At 42.4% G+C, this 18,673-nt stretch overlaps 1 protein-coding gene across 7 annotated transcripts in view; it reads left to right on the forward strand.

The window, feature by feature from the left end:
• Window positions 1–18,673, forward strand: part of ttn.2 (titin, tandem duplicate 2) — a 268,791-nt gene that overhangs the window by 79,152 nt on the left and 170,966 nt on the right. For 6 of the 7 annotated variants that reach the window (XM_041807290.1, XM_041807295.1, XM_041807291.1 and 3 more), the window contains exons 38-39: window positions 1,331–1,609; window positions 17,871–18,149. In XM_041807290.1, the coding sequence (XP_041663224.1) occupies window positions 1,331–1,609; window positions 17,871–18,149 (558 nt within the window). Of the gene's footprint in view, window positions 1–1,330; window positions 1,610–5,950; window positions 6,220–6,311; window positions 6,591–7,011; window positions 7,291–8,971; window positions 9,251–9,339; window positions 9,628–9,737; window positions 10,017–10,167; window positions 10,450–11,849; window positions 12,129–12,216; window positions 12,496–13,159; window positions 13,439–13,521; window positions 13,810–13,894; window positions 14,174–14,477; window positions 14,760–17,103; window positions 17,383–17,493; window positions 17,776–17,870; window positions 18,150–18,673 lie in introns of those variants that run through there. The other variant, XM_041807296.1, reaches the window with a different exon arrangement.

Genomic DNA, 18,673 nt, shown 5'->3' on the forward strand with positions numbered 1-18,673 from the left:
GAAACAGTGAATGTAGCAGAGAGTGCAGTTGATTTTACTGCTGTTAAATCTCAAGCTGCTGCTCTCAAAACAGAGTCAAAAATGGCAGTCGAATGTGCTGCAGCCGAGCAGAAGGTAGTGATGCAGGAGTCAAAGGCAGCTAAGATGGAGCAGTCCATCTCATCTCAGATCCAAATCACCACTGAGGCCCACATGGCTTTTGAGCAGTCAGTGCAGGTGTCAAAGCAAGAGGTGAGGACAGTAACAATGAAAAGCCGTGAGAAAGATGTAGCAGCGGCTGTTGTTACCACAGCCCTCCCTCCCGCTTCTGTTCCAACTGAACAGGTGGTGGATGTGAGCATCCATGAGGAGCACAGGGAGGAGTTCTACAAAGAGGAGATCACAATATCCCAGTCAGAGCAGAGGGAATACCCAGAAATCGTAACCTCCCTCGAAGATTTATCCATCGAGGAGGATAGCAAAGTAACCTTTAGCACCACCATTAAGTATGTCACAAAGGTAAACTGGTTTTTCAAAGGCCAATTGGTAAAATCTGGCAAAGAGTTCAAGTGTTCCAAAGACCATGACACATACACATTGGTTATCAACAAAGTTGTCAAGGAGAGGCACCAAGGAGAATATGTTTGTGAGGCTGAGAATGAAGCTGGCAGGACTACAACATCTTCAAGACTCACTGTGGTCTCAAGAGGTTTGACAATTGGAAAAATCAGTGTATCATCAATTCATTCATCCATTTCTCCAGAGAATGACTAATCATCCACATAAATAAGTTCATTCAAAACCTTTCCTGCATCGCGGTGTGTTTTTCACTCTGGTTCATATGTTCTTTCATACCGCTCTCAGGTCACTGGATCCTACTAACTCACCATGTTTTGTATGTTCCCATCACTGAATGGTGAATAATTGCCTTAAGACCAGAACTACCTGGTCTTCAGGCAACTGTTGTGTTCTTTTCATTGTCACTTTTGCATGTCACTGGTAGCAGACTTTTTTTATTTTAAACCCATGTTCTGTCCCATTCCTCAAGGACCATCCTCTTCACTTCAACATGTCTGCATGCATTAAGGGCTTCAACATGACTTCACGTCATCCATCACAAAACCTTTTCCTCCTGTAGGCAAAAACCCTAACCTCATGAAAACCATGTAGAATAAAACAATATTTTTTAATCTTTTAAATCCGTGGGGTTAAGGTTCTTGCTCATTTTTCTCCTCCACAGTCACTCCTGAAATGCCATTTTCCAACATTTCATCGCTTTTGCTCCTGTTTTTTACAGCACTTTAACAGATTTTATTGGTAATATTTCTCTTTCTGTTTTCATGTGCCTCAGTGCCACCAGTCTTCACACACAAGATCACACCTATGGAGATCAACGTCGGCAGCCACGCCAAGTTTGAATGTGAAATCCAGGATGCCCCAAGCGTGACCTTTAAATGGTACAAGTCAGGCATTGAGATCAGGCAGGGTGAGAAGTACAGGATCATCAGCCGCCACATCGGTTCTTCTCTGGAGGTTCTGAACCCGGTCAAAGCCGACAGCGGTGAATACATCTGCAAGGCCTCAAACCAGCACGGCACTGACAGCTGCACCGCCCCTCTTATTGTTACTGGTAAGACCCCAGCGGGACCTTTTCTTTCAAGTATCGCTGTATATGAGTTTTTGTTTGAGAGAGAGAGAATTATATTTTTGCACTATGATGCAGTGTTGAAGTGATGATTTGCTTATATTCTGATCTTGTGTCAATTGGCGAGACATAACGATGTTGAAGCTAAAATGTTGGGGATGTTTAAACTTGTATCAGCCCCCAAATTGAGATTGCATAGGATTGATCTGTGTGTTATGTTTTTCCACATTTTGAAGTTTGCTCAACTTTTTTTGTTTTACCTGCTCTCCATAGAAATATACCCACCGGTATTTGTTTCAAAACCAGACCCAATGACTTTGTTTGTGGGAAAACAAGCTGTGTTCCAGTGCTCTCTTACTGGATCTTCACCCATGGAAGTTGTCTGGCACAAGGACAACATAGCAATCTCCTCGGAAGGGAACTATGTCATGAAATGTGAAAAGAACAAGTACTCTCTGCAGATTAAAAGTCTTACATTGGCTGACCAGGGAGTTTACCTGTGCAAGGCCTCCAACAGCGTTGGCACTGCCACCTTTACTACACAGCTCAATGTGATCAACAAGCCCAGCTTCGTTAAGACCATTGAGCCAGTGTCGGCAGCTGTCAATGACCCGCTGAGACTGGAGTGTCAGGTGGACGAGGACACTGGTGTGACCATCACCTGGACCAGGGATGGCAAAAAAGTCCACCAGAGTATGGATTGTAAACTGTCCTTTGAGGACAAGGTTGCTGTTGTTGAGATCCCCAAGTCCAAACAGAAGGACTCTGGGAAATATGTTTGCACAGCCACTAATGAGGCAGGAAGCTCCTCCTGTGAGGCTGTGGTAACGGTTCAAGGTAAGATCTTTAAGATGATCTTCCCGTTAGCTTTGATGAAAACTTTAATCTCTTGAGATGAGCTGGTGGATTATTGCTGACAACCGTTTTCAGCTAGCTGCAAGCAACTGCTAACACTATGCATTGCTATCTTTTCCTGTGCTTTCTTCTGTCTGTGTTGTTCTTCTGTTTCTTTTTGGCAATGTTTAAAAATCTTGGTGTGTTTGAACTAAACACTCTTTTCAGAGCCTCCTACCTTTGTCAAGAAAATGGAGCCTAAGTTTATATGGAAACAAGGCATAGCTGCCCGCTTAACGTGCACTGTTAGAGGATCACCAGAGCTTCGCATCCACTGGTTCTGGAACGAGAGAGAGCTTAATGACGGAGACAGATATAAAATCTCTTTCAAGAACGGAGTTGCTACTTTGGAAATAGTTAACACTGTGGTGACAGACAGTGGAAGCTACACTTGTGAGGTTTCAAATAACGCAGGCAGCGAGAGTTGCAGCACACTTGTAGCTGTTAAAGGTTTGTCAAATATTGCATTTTCTTTATGTTTGCTGTTCAGTTCAGAAAAATTGGTATTAACTGCATAAACTTACCCTTTTGACAACCAGAGCCGCCATCGATTAGGAAGGAGTTGCAGACAGTAGAGGCAGTGAAGGGAACACCAGCTTATATGGAGTGTGAAATCACAGGAACAGCTCCCTTTGAAATCAGCTGGTTAAAAAATAAGAAAGCCATCACCAGTGAGCAGAAATACAAGATAATCACACAGGAATCCTTGGTAAGGCTGGAGATCCAGACCTTTGAGAGTGCAGATGTTGGAGATTATCAGTGTGTCATATCCAATGATGTGGGCAAAGTCACCTCAAAGGCTCTAGCTAAACTGAAAGGTTGGTAGATATAAGTTTAATTAGTGATATTAGCTGAGGTTTAATCTCATGCTTCATACTCAGCTGTAACTCATACTGTGTTTTATAGAGCCACCATCTTTCTCTAAACGGGTGGAGAGTGCTACAGCAGTGCTGGGAAATACAGTGAAACTACAGGGAACAGTTAAAGGCTCAGCTCCCATCACTGTTAAATGGATGAAAGATTCAGAAATACTAAGAGATGATGATCCAAATATCAAGTTGGTGTTTGAGAACAATGTTGCTAGTTTGTCGATAACAACAGTGGCCATCAATCACGGTGGCAAATACTCCTGCCAAGCTGAGAATGAGGCTGGCCAACAGAAATGTGAAGCCACCTTGACTGTGCAAGGTCAGACACTTTTACATAAATTAAATAGGTTCTTTTGTCTGATTTTTATAACTAATGGGTCTGTCTTGTCCCAGAACCTGCACGAATTGTAGAACCTGCAGAGTCCATTAGTGTGACTGCAGGAGATTCAGCCACTTTGGAGTGCACAATTTCTGGAAGCCCAGACCTCAAAGTGAAGTGGTTTAAAGATGGCAAGGAGATGATCAGTGGACGTAAATATAAGATGACTCTGAAGGATAACGTTGCCACCATGAAGATTCTTACTGCAGAAAAAGCAGACACCTCAGAGTACAAGATGGAGGTGTCGAATAGAGTCGGGAAAGACCAGTGCACATGCTCGGTCACTGTTTTAGGTTTGCTGTCACTTTCTGCTTCTTTCACATTTCATAAAGATATTAAAATATGAGCAGTCTTTGGTAAAAACATAGTTCAAGAATTTTGATTGGGTTTACAGGTTTGGACTTACTGTGAAATCTGGTGTATGAGCCACATTTTTAATACCGGCTACCTAAAGACACAACCTCTTTCCCCCTTTACTTGTGTGTTCTATTGGCACCTTCTTCAGAAATTTCTTTGAATCATTTATGCTTACAGGACTGCTTTTATGCAGCCACTGCCTTTTACCATACTTTCTTCTCCTAAAAGTATTGATTCTGGCACTGTTTAGGTGGTGACACTGTTTTGAAAGTATGGATTTATCTCTGGTATTGGAAAAACCCTAACAGTACCCAACCCTACCAGTTTACCAGTGTGAAGTGCAGAGACAGGCGTCATCATGACCACCAGTGCGTGCATCTGTTACTGTCAGTAACTGCACAAGATCTAACATGGTTGAAAATTCACCCCATTTATTTTGAATTGCTACGAACTTCTACGCTGCTCAGAACGTGCCGGAATACACAAAGACATAGACTAGACCGTTTGGAGTTGGCACCACTTTTTAACCACTCTCCTCCCTGGCTGGGTCATAGTTCTACATTTGAAGAAAATGGGGAATGTACCATTGAGGAGAGGACGTTTGTGGAGGGCTGGTTTGACTTAAAATTCCCCAGTTAAAGACAACTGACAGAGGGCAGTGAGCTATGAGTCAGTCTCACAACAATCACTGCAGGCTGTGGGCAAACTTACCCTACAATAGCTAAAAGATGCACAAAGTAAAAAGGTGAAAACAGACGGTGAAACAGCTGCACAGGAACAGCATGCTGTGGACTCTGATGAATGAAATTGAAGTATTCATGCAGAACGACAATTTACTTTCGTTGTCATCTCCCAAAGGCAAAAAAACGGCCTCATATTCCAGGGTGACTTATATTCCAGATTTTACAGTACATCTAACCAGTGTAATTAAAGTAAAACAGTAGTCACAGACACAAGCAAATGCTGTGAGTGTGGTTTTATTAGTATTGGGATTTTAGCTGAGTGCCTTTTTTAGTTTGTTAATGCATGTTTTCTTCAACAACCAGATCGGATCATGCCTCCAACTTTCACAAAGTCCCTGAAAAGAGTCGATGGTAACATTGGTAATGACGTCTCTATGGAATGTAAGGTCTCTGGGTCCCAACCCATGACCATATCTTGGTTCAAAGATGACCAGGAGGTTATGTCTGGATCCAAATTCCAGCCTGAATTCAAGGACAGCTCTGCTACACTGAGGATTATTCGGCTGGAGAAGGCAGATTCTGGAGTTTATAAATGCAGAGCTACCAACTCAGCAGGCTTTAAAGAAACCAGCGGCACACTCTACGTCAAAGGTTACACCTGCTTTGCCTTTGAGTCTCTTTGTTGTGTACAATCTTTGAGTGATTTAATGCTGACATGAAATGCAAACTTTGTTTTCCTTATGGCCCCCAGAGCCCCCAGTGTTCACACTAAAACCAGACAACCAGGATGTTATACCAGGAACCACGGTGTCTTTCAAAGCAGCCTTCACTGGGACAGCTCCGTTAGCTGTTAAGTGGTTCATAGAGGAAAAAGAGATTGTCGCTGGAAGCACATGTTTCATAAAGAAAGATGCCTCCTCAAGCTCTTTGGAGCTTCATGCAGTGAAACCCAGTGACTCTGCTAAATACACATGCCAAGTATCTAACGATGCCGGGAAGGTAGACTGCACTGCAGTCCTCTTTGTGAAAGGTGCCACCCTTATGAAATGTCTTTACCCCCTTTAGTAACATCTCTTTGAATACTAACGTAATGCCTTCTGTCTGATAACGAATGTTAACCTCTTCTCTCAGAACCTCCTGTGTTTGTGAGGAAGCTTGAGGCAACCAAACTCATCACCAGCGGCGACTCCGCCAGACTGGAATGCAAAGTGACTGGCAGTCCCGTCATCAGCTTTAAGTGGTTCAAAGATGAAATGGAGATCAGTCCCAGTCCTAAATACAAAATAACCACCACTGACCTAGTAGCATCTTTAGATATAGTCAACTGTTCAGTACAGGATAGTGGAGATTATGTCTGTGTGGCATCTAGCGAGGCTGGTACTGACCGCTGCAGCAGTACACTTACAGTCAAAGGTTGGTTCAGTTAATTTCACAGATTTCTTACCATAATCTGCCAGTCCATTTTAACATCTAGTGTCCTGACAAACTGTTTTTTCATCCTCTAGAACCACCGTTCTTTGTGCGTAGCTTGGAGAACAAAGATGTAGTAAAAGGCTCTGAGATGATGCTGGAGGGCCAAGTCTCTGGTTCAGCACCTTTCACTGTTTCGTATTACAAAAACACAAAGCCAATAAGGAATGATAAAAGGCACAGGATCACTGTGAAGCAGGACCTGATAGCCCTGCAGGTTCTGGCGGTAGAGCCGGGAGATGTCGGTCTGTACCAGTGTACTGTTGAGAATGAAGTTGGGAAGGCCTCTTGTGATTGTCAAGTATCATTAAAAGGTTGGTTTGGATCTATTATTCAGACTATTTCTCAGTGCTCAATACAGTCCTCTGTACTTACTCTTGAATAGCCTCTCAAAGCTAGAGCACAGTCCCCTTTGCTCATTCTGATCTGGCAGCAAAAATCTTTGATCATATTTTTTGAGAATGGAACTTCTTTTCAGGTTTAGTTTTCATTAGGAAGACATTGTGATAGTAAATTTCCCCCTCGGATCAGGACTTTGGAGAGGGAGCCTTTAAACATAAGAGCACTCACCAATGCTCTCTGATTGGTCCAAATTGTGCCAGACTTTCCTGATCATCAGTGGATAGTTTCCACATTTAAACTTCAAAGAATGAGTTTTGGGGAATAAAGTTTGGCTTTGGAAGGCTTTCATTCAGTGTAGAAACCAACAATTTTGATTCAAAACTTTCCTTCTAGAGCCCCCTTCATTTGCCCGAAAGCTGGAGAACCTCAGCTCTTTGGTTGGCAGTGAGGTTTCTCTGCAGTGCACTTTGAAGGGTTCTAAGCCCATGACTGTGGCCTGGATGAAGGACAACCACGAGATTAAAGAGGCTGAAAACATTCAGATTACACTGGAAAACATGACCGCTACGCTGCTCATCACAAACTTGCAGAGCAAAAATGCTGGGAAGTACTCTTGTCAGGCTCAAAATCAGGCTGGTAGCCAGACATGCTCCTCTGTGTTGACAGTTAAAGGTTGGTAAAGATGCTTGTGAACTCTGCTAGTTTCTTCTGGTATTCCTTATCAACTCAAGATGTCATGGATTTAAGGGCTTTCCCTCAAATGGCAAACAAAGTGGGAAATCCAGTGGAAAATGGGACCAAGTATCCTACTGACCTCACAGATTCACTTACTGAATGTACAGGCAGCCTTCAGCCCCTGAAGACATGCTGTCCACGTCTTCTCTCCCCTCATGCTCACAGTTTACCTCCACTTTGGCTGGCTACACGCTGATAATTTTAGGCCCATTTTGGCCCCAAGGATTGGCTTCTGGGTGCAAGCCCAATGCTTTCTCAACTGATTATTTGTCCAAAGCATTCTCAAATATACGTCATCAATACAATTATTCTACTACTCCTGCCTCTCGGATCAGGAATCAAAACCATGTATGAGTAGTTGTATTAAAGATTATGGTCTAGGGTTCTTCCACTGGAAATCCGACAATTGCCATGAAGATCAAGCACACTGGGAAGCATCATCGACTGGATGTTTTATACTCTTAAGGCTCACAAACATGGCTGCCGTCATAAACACAGCTGTGCAGCGAGCTTATTGGATTAATGAAGAAGACTAGCTTGTGGAATTGTGGAAACAAAGTGGTTACCTTCTAATGTCTTGTGCACGACATACCACAGCAGGGCCAACAACGTAAATTGTCCTCCATGTTTGTTTTTCCTCTGAAGTCCCATCTTTCTGAGACTTTATGTCTGTGGAATCTCCACTGTGACATTCTTACTATAGACAGCAGGTGTGTAGGTTCAAGATCTGGTGGAACTGTCTACTGTGTGGTGGAAGGATTACAGTTATGATTTCAAAACTTTCTAGACCATTCATTTTCAACCTTTTTTGGCCCAAGGCACACCTAAGATCAAGCCAAAACCTCAAAGCACACTAAGCAAAATAGCCCCCCTTAAAATGTTACAGTCACTTTAGTTGTTGTATGGCTTTGGTAATAACGTATGGTTGCACACATTTTCACAGCACTCCAAGACTCTTGCCACACCATTTGAGAACCACTAGTCTAGAGTGTAGCCAGCCTAAATCATACATGCGTCTTCAAGTTGACATTTATTCCAGTGTAGGCATGTGTCCAGGCTCCCAACATCCATCCATCCATTTCTTTCATCCCGTTCAAGGCCAAGGCTGTAGCCAATCCCAGCTATGTCTTGCACAGGTCGCCAATCAATCACAAGGTTAACATACTGAGACTAACAAGTAGTCACACACCTACGAGAAATTTACACTCACTAATCAACCTAATTAGCATGTCTTTGGGCAGTGTAAGAAAGCCTGAGTATGTAAAGAGAACCCACTTGTGCACATGTAGACTCCACATAGAAAGGTCTTGCCCTACCGGGGTTCAAACCAGGAACCTTCTGTTAGGTGACAGCACTAACCACAGATCCACCATGCAGGCCTGACTTCCAACCCTAATCCTAACCTCTATGGCTGGTATTTGTCATTTAGAAATTCTCAATTGGTACCTTTTTTACAGGTGATGGGTTGATGATTGACTAAACTTTCAGCTCAGTGGGAAATCTTTTGACATTTTGAGTTGATACGGACAGAATTCCACTTTAGAATCTTTAGATTGTTACTGTGTTGTAATACCTACATTTTGAGAGTCTTTGCTGATCATTTTGTTTGACATCTCAGAGCCAGCTAAGATCACCGAGGAGGCCAAGTCCATCAGTGTGACTCAGGGAGATCCGGCCACGTTGGAGGCCAGGTTCTCAGGCACAAAGCCACTGAAGGCAAAGTGGTTAAAGGCTGGCAAAGAGCTGTTGTCAGGCCAGAGATATAAAGTACACAGCACTGACACCAGCTCGGTGCTAAAGATTAACAAAACTGAGAAGACTGACAGTGGAGAATATGTCTTTGAGGTTTCAAATGATGTTGGTCGAAGCTCTTGTGAAGCCACACTCACCATTCTAGGTCAGCTCTACTTGTAAACCACCAAACTTCAAATAAGACTTGTTTGATATTCTTTTGACCAGCTGCTCACCTCTTTTTTCTTCTGTTAGACCAAATAATTCCACCATCTTTCACAAGAAAACTGAAACAAACAGAGGGTATTAAAGGATCCTTCGCTCATCTGGAGTGTCTCGTCTCGGGATCCCTCCCAATAACGATTCAGTGGTACAAAGACGAGAGGGAGATCCAGACTGATGAAAAACACAAATGCACGTTCTTTGAGAATGTTGCTTTTCTGGAAATCTCTGATCTAGACAGTAAAAATAGTGGCAGCTACACCTGCATTGCTAAAAACAAAGCGGGATCCGTACAGTGCTCTGGGATCTTAATTGTTAAAGGTTTGAACACTTTGTTTTGTTATGATTTTCATTCAACGTAGATATGTGAACTTTTTGAAGCACTGCGTAACTAAAATGAGCTTTCACAAAAATAATTTGTCTTTTTCCAGAACCTCCGTTTATTCTGGAAAAGCCTGAATCCATGAATGTGTTACCTGGCTCAAAGGTCCAGTTTAATGTACTGGTCTCTGGCACGCCACCACTAAAGATCAAGTGGTTTAAAAACAAGAAAGAGATTGTCTCGAGTGCTGACTGCTCTGTAATCAAAGACAACACTTCGAGCACGCTGGAGCTCTTCTTTGCCAAATCTTCAGACTCTGGAGACTACATCTGTGAAATCCAGAATGACGTGGGCTCCACGTCATGCCAGGCATCGCTCTTTGTCAAAGGTCATTATTATTCATGTGAAACTGAGTTGATATATATCTCCCTGTTGTTGATTTTAAATTCAGTGTTTTTTTCCTGTGCCTTCTTATAGTTCTGTGTTTTTCTGTTTTGTTCTGCTGGTGATTACATCTTCTATTTTATTCCATTCCTTAGAGCCACCAAAGTTTACAAGAACCCCAGACCGTGTTTCTGTGATTCGTCCAGGTCAAAGTAAACTGTTTGAGTGCCAAGTGACTGGCACGCCTGAGATAGACATTTACTGGTTTAGGGAGGGCACTGAGATCAGCCCCAGTGATCGGTGCAAGATGGTCTTCGTTAACTCTGTTGCAACTTTGGAAGTCTGCGGAGCAGAAACTAAAGACAGTGGGCTTTACTACTGCGAAGCTCGTAATGAGGCTGGAAGCGAGAGCTGCAGCATGGAGCTTAAAGTGAAAGGTTAGTTCTTCACAGGATGTAATGATCATTCTGCAGGAAATTTAAGCCTAGACAGTGGTTGAACATACACAGAGACTTCTGAGCTTTTAGTAAAGAGTTTTGTTGTTTGTTTATTACAGCAAGCTTTAAAGGTGTAATATGCAACAATCCTAACTAAGACTTAATCCCAATGTGCCCCTTTCCCTAAGTTTTTTGGGTAGGTTGTCCTGGTTCTTGTTGAATGCAGGGGCACGCTGAAGTGCAGCTACATGGCCCTTTTACAGAAATTGTACTCGCTCCAGACTGAATTCTTGAAAGCCTTGCAAATCATCAGCAAGATGGCTACTCAAGCATCATAACAAGTATACAGGTGTAAGTAGTGTCTTTTTAAAGATATGAAAATAGCTAAAAACATCTAAAATCAGAATTTAATGCTGTTTCATAGCATTATGGTTATTTTATTTTTAAAAGCATTTTAAAGACTTCTCTTAGTTGAAATGCTTGGTAACATTGTTGGGTCTGTAAAAGCTGCTGATGCATTTACAGACCCAACAATGCAAACATGAAGAGTGGTCCCAGTTCATAACAAAAAATAAAGAATCAGATTCAGCTGTTATTCCCAATAGACTGTTATAGGACAACAAAATGGCAAAATGAAAATATTAAACAGAATATAAACATAAAAAAATTGTATAAATGTAGAAAAAGAGCAACTGTACAGATGTGCAGGTATACAGGTGAATAGGTTATAGTGCATTCTTTTCTAAATGAGTGTGAACACACACTGTGCCGTTGTAAACAGAAGATATAAAGTCCAGTGTGTGTTCATGTAACACACAGATTCTGTATAACATACATTATTCTTGACTGCTAGTTCAGGAGTTAAGTGTGAGTCTGTGGGGGGAGGGGCAGAGTACTGTTCATGATGCTGATAGCAAAGAGGAAGAAACTGTTGTAATGGTGGTAGGTTTTGGTCCTGATTGACCTCAGCCTTCTGCCAAACGGAAGGACCTCAGAAAGTTTATGTCCTTGACATTGTGCCTGCTGCAGTGTACGTCTGAGTGAAGAGAAAACAGTCCAGCCTGCTTGGCCGATTCTAGTTTAAGATTTTCCAAACTGAAAAAAAAGACTTTGGTATAAAATACTGTATGAAATAAGAAGCTGAAGTATTTTATCTGAATGGAGATCAGTCATAAAAAAGTCTACCCCTGGTCGGAGTAGTCGGGGAGGGGAGACAGTGACAGAGGCAGAAGGGATAACTTTCTACTGGGAGATTGGTGCAGAAATGCAACATCTAGTGGAAGTCTTCCCTGAAAGTTGCATATTATACCTTTAAGACTAAAAATGTACTGCAGATGTTCCTAAAATGCCAGTCTTTTTCTGAGGAGTAAAGGTTACGGCGTTTTTCTTGTTTATCTCAGAACCGCCATCATTTGTTAAAGAGCTGACTCCAGCTGATGTTGTCAAAGGCTCCAGTGCTTCTTTTGAGTGTCAGGTCACTGGGACTGGTCCATTTGAGATAACATGGCATAAAGACGCTAAAGAGATCAAACCCAGTGCTAAACATGGCTTCTCCCAGATGAACGGCACTTTGGGTCTAGAGGTGCACAAATGTGACAAGGTAGACGTTGGTGAATACCAATGTACTGTTTCCAACGAGGTGGGAAGCTGTGTTTGTAAGACCACCCTAAACCTCAAAGGTTAGTCTTATTAGAAATGCATCTCCACACTTTTAGATTTTGTTGTAATACTTCACCTTTTTGACTTCTGAATGGTTTTCTCTGATAGAACCACCATCGTTTACCAAGAGAATTGAGAACACTGCCTCAGTCCTGGGTAAAACGGCAGAGTTTATGTGCGTTGTGAAGGGTTCGCCTACCCTCTCTGTGCAATGGCAGAAGGATGAGAGTTGGATTTTGGAGGATTTAAAGATTGAGCGGAAGTTTGACAACAACGTAGCCACTCTCAGGATTCTGTCTTGTGAGACCACACATAGTGGGAAATACACCTGCCAGGTGGTGAACCAGGCTGGGCAGGACAAATGCTTCGCCACCCTCATGGTGCAAGGTATACTAGTGCTTAACTAATCATAGCAGTTAGACCTTTGTAATCTTCTACCTATAGAGGGTATGCACAGGACGTCACTGCGGTTCCACTACTGGGTGTCAGAAACATACTGAGTACAGGGATCAGTAGGACCAAAGCAGTGAACAGCTTTAATTTAACACTGAGATTTCAGTTGTTACGATGTAGTCACTTCAGCTGATGAGATATGTTTGTAGAAATGTTTTGAGCCATGTTTCATTAACAAAGCTGCAGGACAAAGCTGTACAATTGCAGTAGCAAATATCGTATGCATCAATTAGATTTCAGGGTTGAATAAGACCTTAAATTTCAGCAACTCAATCATACATGAAAAACAGCAGATAACAGCATCTAAGGACATCTGATTATGTCTTTATGGATGGGCATAGAACCCTGATAAACATGACTGGTTTTACAGAGAACATATTTTCATTACATAAAAGAATCTGAGCTACTTACATTCTGTGTCTTTATGAAACATTATAGATCTCTGTCAAGCCCAAAAGTCCCTAATTTAAACAGATATTCATCTCCTGTTTCAATGTTTCTGCTACTGAAAGCAGCCATGCCTCAGTCAGTGACGTCAGTGCATTCCCTCGATAAGGACAGAAACTAAATCATTGTTTGACCTATCTTTACATTGTAGAACCTCCTAAGATTACAGAGAAACCTGAGATTATAAAGGTTACAGCTGGAGATCCTGTCAGCATGGACTGTAAAGTAACAGGCTCCCCTGAACTCAGAGTGAAATGGATGAAAGATGGCAGGGAGCTTCAGTCCATCAGGCAGCACAAGCTGACCTTTGAGAACAACATCAGCAGTCTAAAGATTCAGTCCGTGCAGCGACAGGACGAAGGAGAGTATGTCTTCGAGGTGTCTAACCACATCAGTAGCTGCTCCTGCAAAGTCAAAGTGATCGTATTAGGTTGGTGTGAACATTAAAATCTCCTGTGGTACACAGTGACTGGATGAACAGATGTTAACTGATTCTTATTCCTTTGGTCACAGAACAAGTAATCCCTCCAAGCTTCATCAAACCACTTGCAAACATGCAGGAAATACTGGGCTCATTTGTTCAGATCTGTTGCAAAATATCTGGTTCCCTGCCCATATCTGTGGAGTGGCAGAAAGATGGGGCCAGAATCTCTAGCGGGGTGAAACATAAACTCATTCAGCAGGACAATTCAGTATCTGTTGAGATTGAACAGCTAGAGAGATCTGATGCAGGATCTTACACTTGCAAACTGACCAATGCAGCTGGAAGCTGTGCATGCAGTGGATCCCTCATGGTTAAAGGTCAGACATTTCTTTCCAGCGTGATCTGTCATGTAATCCTAAAGCAAAGGTAAGTACCTCTTTAACGTGCTCTTGTTCTCTTCAGAACCTCCAAGCTTTGTAACAGTGCCTGAGTCCCAGGCGGCTGTTCCCAACGCCGCCGTACGCTTCAAAGGCACATTTAAGGGAACGCCTCCCTTCACCATCAAATGGTTCAAGGACGACACTGAGCTCATGACCGGGCCCACTTGCTTCACAGGGCTGGATGGCCTGTCTTGCTTCTTAGAGCTCTACTCAGTGGGTGTCACCCAGAGCGGGGTTTACTCTTGCCAAGTGACTAACGATGCCGGCTCTGTACGCTGCAGTGCAGACTTGACTGTCAAAGGTTGGACTGAAATCTTCTAAACCAGCTCTTGCTATCTTCTCTGGCTAATTCTTTGATGCATCTTTCAGCTTTGCAGCTCCTTCAGTGTTATCATTACAAACCTGTTCACTTCTGCAGCTTCATTTCAAGATGTCTGTTGCCTTTGTGATGAACATGCATTTCAAACAGCCATCCTGTTTCTAACCTATCATTGTCAGCTCATCCCTGCTTATCTCATCATTTGGTATCCAGCTTTTCATAACCAACTATCTGAAGTTTCCTTGTATACTTTCAACAGCTAACGTACTTGTATTTTGGCTTTCAGAACCGCCTGAGTTTGTGCTGAAACTCCCTGCCACTAAATTTGTAAGGCGGGGAGAGTCACTCCGTCTGGAGTGCAAAGTCAGTGGCACCCCCCCTCTGACAGTGACCTGGTACAAACATGACACCAAGGTCACAGACGGGGGAAACTACAGGACATCATTTGTGGACTCAGTAGCAGTCCTGGAACTACACTCCACCAACTTTGATGATGATGGAGTGTACACCTGCGAGGCTCAGAATGATGCTGGCAGTGTCAGCTGCAGCACCACACTTACTGTCAAAGGTCAGCATCTCACTGACTCCATCATTCTTCATCATTCATGGACTGACTCTCTTTTGCACTGCCTGTTCAGTGATGTTGTTGAAGACTTGGTCAACTTTGTTGTGTTGCTTAAAGCTGGAGGCCGTAACATTTACAAAAGTCCTTTATACATCAATTTCTATGTGAGAATCACAGAATCCTCAAATGCTAACGGCTGTTCCAGACTGGGTGCGTGTTGGCCGTGTAACAGCTGCGTCATGACTTGATCTTCATTTCAGCATGCATATGAGCATCTCTCACCAAAAATGGATAATAGCAGATAAATTTACCCTGTTTTAGCAGAGCTGTAGGCCCACATAAGTAGAAAATGTGTCAGGGAAGAAAAATGTAAGTTTGTGCTTTTTAAAGTAAAAGCCTGATTTGACATTCCTGTTAAGAATCTCACCTTGCTTGTACAGAATGCTTTCATTCAGTAATATAATGAATCAAGCCCCTTTTCTGAGATTTATGATACTTCTGAAGACAAACAGGGCTGTGACAGCAGGAAGACCAAGCTAGAGACAGAATGCGCCTGGTATGATAGGTATGAAAGTGTGAGCAGGAGCCGATGCTCTGCAGGCAACATGCTGCAGCTGTCATGCAGCCGACATGAACCCAGTCTGAAACGGCCCTAAGTGTGGCGACTAAAACTCAATGGAACCCCCTTTTTTAATTCAGCCACTGGCAGAAATCTGTTAACTTCCACAATCCACCTGTATGCCTTTTAACACAACTGAAAAAAACATTAACCAGTTAATCACTACTTCAGTCATCCTTTAACAACCACGTTGATCCTCTTAACAAAATCCACATCCCTGTCCTCTTAAAAGTCAGCCTAACAAACGGTCCCTAACTACTTAATTCTCCTTCATTCTAGCTGCACTTGCATGAACATTTTACATTCTTCTTTTTACATAATAACAAGGCCATCACGTCGTATTTGAACAACCAAGCAGCTCCAACGAAAACCCAAAGTAACTTCACCACGTCAGTTACAAGTTTAATAACCATTTACAAACAGTCCGACATCCTTACCCATTAAAATCACCCAGATTTGATGTTTAAACCAATAACTGATCAATGCAAGTTATCCTGGATTTCCCTGAGGATGAATGAGGTAAGTATCTGTCCGTCCATCCATTCATCCATCCATCATTCCAGGCACACCTCATCCATCCATGCGTCATCATTCCAGGCACACCTCATCTCCATCCATCCATCCATCCATCCATCCATCCATCAATTCTTGCACACCTCATCTATCCAATGTCTTATTTAACTAATCATTCTTAAGCACTGGAATTTCTCATTATTTGTCCTAACTGTAGTTTTTCCACATTTATTTAAAATTGTTTTATGTGTTTTGTCCCACTTCTATTATCCTTTTTATAACAGTTTTTATTAACTCAATGTAATTTCACATCCTTGTCATCTTAGTTATAATATAATCTAACAAACTTTCCTTTAAATTCAGTAATTCACAGCTTTACAAACTAATCCCAGTCCCCTCCTAATAAATCTTTTTCCAAATTCCCAGATTAACTCTCCATATTAATTTTGTCATGTAACCCGTATTTATTGAACACACAAAAGTCAATCATCTGGACCAACGTTGCAGCTAATTTCCTTCTTCATTTACACCACTTGGTCTTTAACAACCAAACCTATTATAAATCGGCTATTTGATTTTAGCTACAATGAATTTCCACAGGGACTTGACCAGGTAAGCCACAATTCTGTTAAACAATGAGACCTTTGCCATCCAGTTCCACACCAATGTTTTAAAGGTTGTTCAAAGTCCACAGGTTTGCTTTATATGGTGGTACTCTCTTCTTCTTTCATTTACTGAGCCATCTTAACACAGCCCAGTCCTCTAACATGATTATTTCATGTTCCCAAAGTCCTAAACCAACCTTACAAAGTCGCTCTGTTTGCTTTATCTGTTAAACCTTAAAAGTCATACATCCATACTTCAGTTCTAACAACTTTACACCTGTTCTGCTAACCAATACTAACAACCTCAAGACCAATCCATTAACAATCATCCTAACTCTCCAGAGCAACTTACCTTACAAAAGCCTGTAAACATACCACAAGAACTCTGCAAATCAAAGACATTTTATTCAAATTCTGCCTGGCTTGAAACTCCAAACATTCAGATCTCCATCATTTTGGTTGCCCATCAAACTTCCTTAACCATTCGGCCATCTCAGGTGTTTATATTCGCCTGACAACACAGGAAATGTTACGGCTTTCAGCTTTAAGGTATCATCATGGATAATTTTCCAGTGTTTGCATTATTTAACAGTTTCCTGATCTTTTTTAGAGCCTCCATCTTTTGTCAAAGTACCTCAGCCCATTGAAGGGTTGCAGGGTAAGGACGTGAGTCTGTACTGCGAGATGAGCGGTACAGCTCCGTTCCAGATCACCTGGTTCAAAGACAGGAAACCTCTGATGGAGAGCAGGAAGTATAAGATGGTGAGCGAGGGCAGCTCGGCTACACTGCATGTCATTGGGATAGAGCCTACGGATGCCGGTGAATACGAGTGCAAAGTGTCAAACAGTGTAGGAAGTGAAACCTGCCAGACGTCAGTTAAACTCAGAGGTCAGTAGAAACATGGTTTAGTCTCAAATGAAAATCATACCTTTCAGATTTTCAAATGACCATGTCATCTTGCTGACTTTCCCTTGTGCGCTGTTTTTCTCCTCTCCTCAGAACCGCCGTCGTTTGTGAAGAAACTGTCAAACACGACAGTGACACTGGGAGAGGAGGTGACCCTTGTGGCCACTGTTAAAGGCTCTGAACCCATTACTGTGTCCTGGGTTCAAGACAAGGATCACATTCTCAGGGACGGTGACAACAGGAAAATCACCTTTGAGAACAACAGGGTGGCACTTAAAGTCTTTAAGGCTGATGCAACCACGGCAGGCAAATACACCTGCCAACTCAGAAACGATGCTGGGAGTGTGGAGTGTTTCGCTAACTTGACTGTTCTAGGTTTGTAATCGTGTAATTCTCTCTTTCTCTTGCAGTTATGCTTTCTTCCTGCAGGTCTGATTATAAACACTCTGCTCCTTCTCTGTCGATTCCAGAACCGGCCAAAATCGTGGACAAGCCTGACGCCCTGAGCGTGACTGCTGGGGATATCGCTGCCCTCGAGGTCAAAGTGTGCGGCACGCCTGAGCTGACGCCAAAATGGTTCAAGGACGGTATTGAGCTGGCCTCTGGAAGGAAGTACAAGATCTCTTTTTCACGGATGATTTCTAGCCTGAACGTGCTGAATGCAGAGAAAATGGATTCTGGAGAGTACACGTTTGAGGTCATGAACCAGGTCGGCAAGGATCTGAGTAAAATCAATCTCACTGTTTTAGGTGGGTGGCTTGTTTTCATTTAAGTTTGATTAGTAGGGCTGGGTTTGAATAAGCACGCATACCGGATTGCCTATTTCACATGTTCATGACATGAGAAATTTTTCACATCCATCTGGGAAACACCCCATCGACGATGTCTGTGGACAGAACCTTTAAAAATACTCTGAGGGTGATTGGACGATTGTTCTGTCTGTCAAGGTCATTACAGGCCAACCAGGGCAACTAAACATATGATGGAGCAGGCATAAAGTGAGCTCGACAGTCAGTCTGGGATTGTCACCATGCTGTCTGAACACAAGTAAATGTATGGAAAAGGACACATAAAGGACACCTTCCAAGGAAAAAATAATTTTGGGCAAGTCGAGATTAGAGTGGAAATGACGAGTAAAAAATCTTAACTTGCTATTAAAACAGTGGATCATAGAGAGTGTGTGTTTATTTACAACAAAGAGAAAGAATCTCTTTGTTGTAAATGCAATAATGAGGTTTAGTTTCACATGTTTATCGATATGAGATATAAGGCA

Source organism: Cheilinus undulatus, linkage group 15 (genome assembly GCF_018320785.1).
Source record: "Cheilinus undulatus linkage group 15, ASM1832078v1, whole genome shotgun sequence".
In the NCBI taxonomy this organism is placed as follows: Eukaryota; Metazoa; Chordata; class Actinopteri; order Labriformes; family Labridae; genus Cheilinus; species Cheilinus undulatus.